We start from the raw sequence: 8650 nt of genomic DNA, 5'->3' as shown, positions 1-8650 counted from the left end.
GCTGAGCTCAGCCCAGCTCTCACAAGGAAGATCCCCCGACACTCCAAGGAGTCCTGCCAGGGAGCGACCCAAACGTCCCTCCGCAGGCGCCCGAGCCCGCTGAGCGCCCCGGGTATTTAGCCGGTTGTGGGGACGTTCCCGGCGCCGAGTCCCGCGGCGGGGCGCGCAGCGGGACGGGCCCCCCGCCCCCGGCCGCGCGTTCAAGACGTATGGGAGGAGAGTCGTTAAACCCCGCATTATAGAGCCCTGCCGAGCCGCAAAGCGCGCGCGCTGACCCATATATTTTAAACTGTAAACGGACTCCAGTCATTTAAAATATTGCAACGTCGATGGGACTAATTAATTGGAAATAAGAAACGCAAGAATACAATTAAACGAGGAGAGAATCATTTTCTAATTTAATAGCGGGACATATATAAAGATCACAAGCTAAAAGGCAGCGAATGATCCTATCGACGTTGCGCTAAATCAGCGCGGATCGGGGGCGGCTCCCGCACCCTCCCGCGTCCCCCCCCCCGAGCTCCGCCCCGCGCCCGCGCAGCGCCCGCGCCCGCGGAGCCGCCCGCGGCCCCCGCTTCCCAACGGGAATTTATGGCGATAAAACAGACACCCGGGGTCCCCGGGAATTGTCTTTTCATAATGAATAAATTTAAGGCGGCTAATTAATATATAAACTAGCGCAATTTGTCAAGTTGATTTGTATTTTAGTTAATTGTGAAAGTAATTACCACATGGGCAAATTAACAGCTTTCTGGAAATGACCAAGGCAGGAGTTTTATTTCCTTCCTGGGTGAAGAAAATTCATTTTTCCCAGCTCTTGATGTGATGAATAAAAGTCATAAATCTGGGTGATTGGTGCAGGCAGAGTCTAAATGGCTTCATATTTCATTTTAGGTTTAATAGAAATATTCATGCTCTGTTTTAATGAAATTAAAGTGAAGGGGGGTGGGCTGAGAGCCTGGCGGTCGGGCCTTAAAGGGGCCGCGCCCAGCAGCGCCTTTTCCCTTGTTTGCTCGCGGGCGAGCCCGTCGTGTCGGGTTTTCGTTAGTCCCAACGAACCCCGGTGCGGGGGGGGTTCCGATAGCAGAGGAAATAATTTAAAAAATAATAATGCTTGAAAACATCTGCAGAGTGATGTGTCTCTTTACGGAGAACCGCGGCAAAACTTTGAAAGTTAATCACGGGGAAATGATAAATACATATATATATATATATATATATATATACTTGTATGAAGTGATGTATTCTGGATTCTCGGTGCAGGGACAGTCTTGTTTGCAGACAAGGGGCAGGGTGAGGGGAAGGGAAAGGTTTCAGCCACTTTTCCGAGGCAGCGAAAACCAAAACGCGGGCAGCTCCGAGCTGCTCAGGGCAATCCCGGGGTCCCGGGATATCCGTTTTTCTCCTTTCCAGGCCAAAATTCCAAGTTCGCCGCTCGCAGGCGGTTCCCGAGCACGCGTGGCCGCCTCCCCGCCGCTTTTCGTCCCCATCCCCCGGGAGCCGTTTTGTCCCCAAGCCCGGGAAGCGGCTCCCGTCGGGGCCGCTCCTTAATGGATCCGCTCGGTGACTTGTTGATTTCCCCTGAGCAAACAGGGCTTTGATGCAGTCGCGGCGAGAGCGGCGAGCTGATGAATTGACAAAAACTAATCAGCTTTATTGGGAAACGGGTTAAGGGCAGCGGCGTGTCAATAATTCTCAGCCTGACCCCCTCATCCATTAGGCGAGGCAGGCTGATTAGACCGAGCAGACCCCGTGCTTTTTGCACTGAAATTGCTTTCATAAACTCACCATTATTAGCAGGCGAGGCAAGCGGCTAATTTAGAGGAGACATCCCCAGCCCGGCACATCCATCAGGGAGCTTTATGGATCATTATCTCATTCACGGATTGTCGCGGCGCAAGACGGGGGCTTGGGCGATGGGAGCAGGGACGGGGGGTCCCGGTTGCCGCCCCCTGCGCCCCGGCGGCCGCCGCGTCGCGTTGCGCCGGGCAGCGCGCAGCGCCCCGCGCCGGGCCCGGCTCTTCAAAGGGGGGCGATAGGGATCAGTGCGCGGAGGGTCGCGGGGGGGTTACCGAGCGGGGTGCTCAAAGGAGACCACCCGGGGGCAGCGCGGCCCGGCGCGCTATCTCCGCCGAGATAACCGCGCATTGTTGTCCCCGGGGCAATATATTGGATCAACACAGGTGCGGGGCCCGGCCCCGGAGTTCAGCGGGCCGGGAGCCTCGGGGCAGGCGCGGGGCAAACCCAGCCCGGGGGAATTTATTTTATTTTATTTTATTTTATTTTATTTTATTTTATTTTATTTTATTTTATTTTATTTTATTTTATTTTATTTTATTTTATTTTATTTTATNATTTTATTTTATTTTATTTTATTTTATTTTATTTTATTTTATTTTATTTTATTTTATTTTATTTTATTTTATTTTATTTTATTTTATTTTATTTTTTGACACTGAAAACAAACAAACAAAAAGAAATAGTGCGAAATCGAAATCTCGCTCCAAACACAGCATATTGGGCCCCGGGGGAGGCTGGCAGGGGGCTCGGGCAGCCCCGGGCTATTTCCCGCCGGGCTGCCTCGCCCGCCGTCGAGCGGGGGTCGCGAATCCCACCCGCCCCGCGCACCCCATGTCACCCCCTCGGGGAAGCCCCCCCCTCTTTAGCTGTCCCGTTACACGGGAGGAAGGAACAGGAGGCGCGGGGGGTGCAGTGACCCCCTTCATCGAGGGGAGTCCTGTCTGCGCCCGCTGCATTTGCCCTGCACGGGCGAGAGGTGCCCGGAGACCCCGGCAGGGAGATGACTGGGGAATGAAAAATAAATATAGTAATAGTAATAGTAATAGTAATAGTAATAGTAATAGTAATAGTAATAGTAATAGTAATTAATAGTAATAGTAATGATGGTGATGGCGATGGCGATGTTAGGATAGAGGGAAGGGAAGTGCGCAGGAGAGGTGCCCTGAGCCCTTTGCCCTCTCAGCCAGGCTTCGGAGGGGACAGTAGGAGAGTTTTCGGGTATCTGTTGGCTGGGTCGGACTCCGGCTTTTTATTATTATTATTATTATTATTATTATTATTATTATTATTATTATTATTATTATTATTATTATTATTATTATTATTATTATTATTATTTTAAACTCGTTTACCTTTTTTCCCCCTTCTCTACCCCTTTTCTTCTGCTCCTCCTCCCCTTTTCCCTCGTTCTTTCCTTCTCACTTTTCTCTTTTTTCTTTCCCTTTTTCTTTGTTTGCTTGTTTGTTCGGGCCGGGCAGGGGGTTTTTCCTTCCGCAGCCCAGGGGGACCCCGCGGAGCCGGCGCCGCGGGGCACGAGGCCGCGCCGAGGGCCGGGGCCGAGAGCGGCCCCCACGGAGCGGCCGCCCCGTCCGTGACCAGACCCGGGCGGCGGGAGCGGGGGCCCTTTGCTAACGCCCCTGAGCTCTCGTCTCTGCCCCCACGGGCGACACGGGGACGGAGCCCGCGGTCCCGGGGAGCCCCGGGTCGGGATCTCTCTTCCCTTCGCCGTCCGCCCGCGTTTGCGCTAGACAAGCGGCTCCAGCAGCGCTATTGCTCGAGCTGCGTTTTGGTGGCGGGCCTGACTTCCTGACCTACAGGTGTTTAGACTTTCCAGCTCGTTAAAAAAAAAATAGAGGGAAAAAAAGAAAAGAAAAGAAAAGAAAAAAAAAAGGAAAGAAAAAAAAAAGGCGTTTGGCAGCGCACTCATTGCAAATATTTGCTCAGCGCCGGAATGGTGGAAAATTGTAATTTAACACGTCGCGGGAGCCACCTCGGCCGGCCGGGGCTCGGTGTGGGGGGGCAGCGCCAGCGCACGGAGCTGCCGGAGGCGGCGCCTCCCTTCCCGCTGGGCACCCCCAAAAAAGACAGAACCCCCCAATTCCGGCACCCCCCCCCCCCCAGACTCGGGGCCCCGGGGAGGCGGCCGGGGCGGCGGCGGCCGCGGGGCTCCCGGGGCGGCGGGAGGACGGGCCGGGCCGTCGGGGGCGGCCCCGCGCCGCCGTGACAGGTGCGCGCGGGGCCAATAGCGCGCGCGGGCCCCGGCGCCGCCGCCAATGGAGGCGGCAGCGGCCCGGCCCAATGGGAGCCGCCTACGGGCCTTGAAGGGGCCGCGCCGCCCGGCGCCGCCGCACTGGGCTGAGCTGTGTCTCCGCGTCCCTCCGTCCCGCTTCTCTCCGCCACGCATCCCTCCGTCCCGCGTCCCTCCTTCCCCGCATCCCTGCGCGGCGCCGCGCGGCGCTCCCATGGAAAAATCCAAAAATTTCCGCATCGACGCGCTGCTGGCCGTGGACCCCCCCAAGGCCGCCGCGCAGAGCGCGCCGCTCGCGCTGGTCACCTCGCTGAGCAGCAGCAGCAGCAGCGGCAGCCGCAGCCCCCCGTCCTCCTCCTCCTCCTCCTCCTCCTCCTCGTCGTCGTCGGAGCCGGCGGCGGGCGCCGAGAGCCCCTCTCCGCCGCGCCTGCTGCACTGCGCGCTCGTGCCCAAGCCCGGCTTCCTGGGGGGCGCGGGCGGCGGCCCCCCCCCGCCCCCGGCGCCCTCGGCGGGGCTGGCGCTGGGGCTGCCGCCCGCGGGCCCCGCGGTGCCGCCCGCCGCCCTCTACGGGCACCCCGTGTACGGCTACCCCGCGCTGGCCGCGCAGCACCCCGCGCTCTCCTACCCGTACGCGCAGGTGCAGGGCGCGCACCCCGCGCACCCCGCGGCCGAGGCGGGCAAGCTGGGCGCGGGCACCTTCCAGCTGGACCAGTGGCTGCGCGCCTCGACGGCCGGCATGATCCTGCCCAAGATGCCCGACTTCGGCTGTGAGTGCCGCGCGCCGCGTGTCCCTCTGTGTGTGTGTACACGGGTGTGTGTGTGTGTGTATATATATATGTATTATATATATATGTATTTTATATATATGTATTTTATATATATATATGTGTGTGTATGTGTGTATGTGTGTGTATATATATATATGCATAAACTTTCCATTAAAAAAAAATGTGTATATATATTCCATTTTTGGGTATGTGTGTATATCTATTTTATACATGTATACTTATATGCATATATTTTATATACATATTTATATACGTGCGTATTTATGTATATACACATATGTATGTGTATATTTTATATAAGTGTATATATGTGTATATATACAGATTTTTAAAAATGCTTTTATGTTTATGTATGGGTTATATTTGTATATTTTTTATATATGTATATTTATGGAGGGGGCAAATAGTGTTTCTGAACGGGAAGGGGGATGCGCGAGTCGCCTCGTTCTGGCCTGCTCCTCGGGAGTTCTCGGCTGCCCGGCTTGTCGCGACACGGGGAGGGAATCGCGACAACTCGTGTCCTGTCGCTGCCCGCGGAGCCTCCGCGGCTCCCGCGGGGAAAGGGCAGGAGCAGCGAGCGGCGGGTCCCGCCGTGCCCCGACGGAGCGGGCGGCCCTTGGCATCCGTCCGTGTTCCTTTCCTATCGTTGTTATTATTGTCATTATTATTGTTATTGTTGTTATTATTACATTATTATTCCAACGGAAAATGGACTTAGGAGCGTGTGCGGGGCAGAGCGCGGACCCTTTTCCTGGGCTCTGAGTGCGGGCAAGGCCGCTGCAGCCGCCGCGGCGGTGCGGGGTGTAGGTTTACCAAATCACGCCTGAAAATTATTGCGCTTTTTTTTTTTTTTTTTTTTTTTTTTTTTTAAATATCCTGCACACACATCAGCGGACAAAAGTCCATTGTTTTCCCTCGAATTGGGATTGTTTGGGCTGGAACATGCAGGAAAAAAAAAAAAAAAAAAAAAAAGAAAAGAAATAGTGGGAGAGCTGTCAGAGCCTCGCCGAGCAGGTCCCCGCCGGGAGGCGGGTAAATACCCGGCAAGCCGACATCGAGCCTCGCACGGCAGTGAGAAAATCCCCGCGCTCCCCGGCGCTTTCTGCCCCTTCAATGCGCGGCCTCCAGGGGAGCGGGGGGGGCGCAGCGGCCTCCTGCCGTTTTCTCCCGTTTTCTAACCCCAAACAGCGAAAGTGCCCAAAGGCCCCGGGGAGGCCGGGCCCGGGGGGAGAAGCTTGGGGGAGGGAGAATTACGAAATCCCCGCTTGATCTTTTTATTTATTTTTATTTTATCTTCTGCTTTTGAACGAGGCAAACAGCTTGATGTAGTTTTTTGTTTTGTGTTTTTTTTGTTTGTTTTGTTTGCTTGTTTTGTAATTTTTTTCGTTCAAGACCTTTTATTTATTTTTTTTTTATTATTTTTTCTTCCCTCCCCGCAGTGATTTCCCAGCGATGACCCCCGCGCCCGCCCCGCGGTCCCTCTCCTAAGCCCGGCCTGCCGAGGAAGGGACGGCTCGGACGGGGTTGGGGGGGGCCCTGCCACCCCTGACCCAAGGGGGCAGCTCGGGGCGAGCCGGGGCCGTCGAGTTCCCCATCCAGGAGCGGGGATTATTTCTATCATTATCATTATGATTATAATTAATCCTCGCCGTTCCGCCGCAGCCCAGGCGCAGTCCAACCTGCTGGGGAAGTGCCGGCGGCCCCGCACCGCCTTCACGAGCCAGCAGCTGCTCGAGCTCGAGCACCAGTTCAAGCTCAACAAGTACCTGTCGCGGCCCAAGCGCTTCGAGGTGGCCACGTCGCTCATGCTCACGGAGACGCAGGTGAGACCGGGTCACGCGCGGCCCCCCTTGGCCCGAGGGTGGTCCGGACCCCCGCACCCCCTCTCTGTGCGTCCCTCTCTGCCCCAGGTGAAGATCTGGTTCCAGAACCGGCGCATGAAGTGGAAGCGCAGCAAGAAGGCCAAGGAGCAGGCGGCGCAGGAGGCCGAGAAGCCGCCGAAGGGCGGCGAGGAGCAGGCGGCCGAGGGGCTGCTGCTGGCGGCGCCCGACAAGGGCGGCGCGCGGCGGCTGCGGGAGCTGCCCGACAGCGAGCCCGACGACGAGGAGGACGAGGAGGAGGAGGAGGAGGAGGAAGACGAGGCCACTCGCTGCTGCCCCTACCACTCCTCCGAGTGCTCCGAGCCGGACGAGGAGGACACGCAGCCCCGCGCCCCGCCGCCTGCGCAGCCCCAGTGAGCGCCGGCCCTCGCGCTGCGCGCCCCGTCGGGGCCGCGTTCCCCCCCCCCCCCCCCCCGCCGCCCCGGGGCCGTTTTGTCCCCCCTGCCCGGCCGGGGGGGGATGGAGCAGGGGACGCTCGTGCCCGCGCAGGGCGCCTGCAGGGAACACAGTGTTATTAGGGACTGAGATCAGCCCAAACCTGAGCCCCCCCCGCACCACTATTTCCCCTCCACCCCCGACCCGTGGACGCGCTCCCTTCTCGCTGAGTATTGGAAATGTTTTGTCCTTACTATATATCGGGGTGGGGGTAGGGAAGAAAAAAAAATGTTTATGTTATGAACGTTAAAACTGCTGGAAATCTCAATACTGTCTTTATTTTTGTATATCGTATTTATAAAAAAAATACTTCTACTTATGCATGCTAAATTATTACTCAGCCTTCCCGCCCGCGCGGTGGGAGGGCGAATAAAGAGCGTTTTGTACTTGAGACGTGTGGGCGCTTTGTCGGGGGCTGGGGGGGCGCCGGGAGGACCTGGCTGGCAGGAGCCTAAAATCGAGGTTTGCAACCGAGCAGAGGCAGGGGAGGCTGCGGGGCTGGGGACGATCCATTTCCGTGGGTTTCGGTGCCATCCGTGGCTCGTGCCCCAGTCCCGCTGCCGCGTTACCGCGTGCAGAACCCGCGCAGCTCCGCGGAGCAGAAACTGCTCAGAGCACGCAAGTTCCCACTCCGCGCTATTTTATTTTATTTTATTTTATTTTATTTTATTTTATTTTATTTTATTTTATTTTATTTTATTTTATTTTATTTTATTTTATTTTAACGGATTTTCGCAGACCCGCGTTATCCTCGCAGTGGAGAGCAGCGCGGCCCCTACACGCAGCCCCTGTACGACCCCCCCGAAACGCGGCCAGCGCCGCAGAGCCCGCGGGTATTTTCCCGGTGCCGCGGATCGGGGCAGCTCGCGGCGCGCACCATCAATCCTGCCACCACCTGAAGGTCGGGGGGAAATAAATCGAAAAATCGGGATGCCCCCGGTTTAGCTTGATCGATAATCGATCGCTAATAAGGGGCGGGATGGAAAGGCGCCAATCGCTTCCCTTCCGTTGCGGCTCCTGCTCGAGGATCCGAAGCAAACGGGGAGGGAGCCCCGGGTCCCTCCCAGCCCCCCCAGCTCCGTGGCCGCTGATGCAGCGGGAGGAGGTGGCCAGGGGGGACCCCAAGTTTGTGTCCAAACGCGTCCCTGGCCCCGTGAAAAACACCCCGGCTGGCACATGCAGCTATTCATGCCCGTATCAAAGTCCTCTCACTGTATTGTGTCTGTCTCAATAAAATTAATCTCTTTAGAGCCCGGCCTCGCACAAGAATCCCGCCAGTGTTCCGGCTGCGAGGGCAAATGTGGTTTTCAGATTCTGTTTTTTTATGGACGGATTAAAGTTTATTTTCCATAATAGGGCACCTAATAAAACTCATAAAGCTCTGTCAGTCTTACAGCTGGTGGCCTCATTTAACACTTTCACTTCGTAAATCATTTTACAGCTTACCAGGTGTTTCCAAAACTGAAAGGAGAGAGGTGGAGGGGGAAAAGAGAGAGAGA

At 56.3% G+C, this 8650-nt stretch overlaps 1 protein-coding gene across 1 annotated transcript; it reads left to right on the top strand.

Annotated features, from left to right (window-relative positions):
* Window positions 1–4262: 4262 nt before the first annotated feature.
* MNX1 (motor neuron and pancreas homeobox 1) lies at window positions 4263–7073 on the top strand. The gene is made up of 3 exons (XM_026053003.1): window positions 4263–4815; window positions 6499–6659; window positions 6747–7073. The coding sequence occupies exons 1-3, from the start codon at window positions 4263–4265 to the stop codon at window positions 7071–7073; spliced, it is 1041 nt and encodes a 346-aa protein (XP_025908788.1).
* Window positions 7074–8650: the final 1577 nt, after the last annotated feature.

The sequence above is a fragment of the Nothoprocta perdicaria genome, unplaced genomic scaffold, assembly GCF_003342845.1.
Source record: "Nothoprocta perdicaria isolate Ctin4 unplaced genomic scaffold, notPer1 scaffold_95, whole genome shotgun sequence".
Classification (NCBI taxonomy): domain Eukaryota; kingdom Metazoa; phylum Chordata; class Aves; order Tinamiformes; family Tinamidae; genus Nothoprocta; species Nothoprocta perdicaria.
Note: the sequence above shows the minus strand (reverse complement) of the source record. Positions and strands in the feature narration are given on the sequence as shown.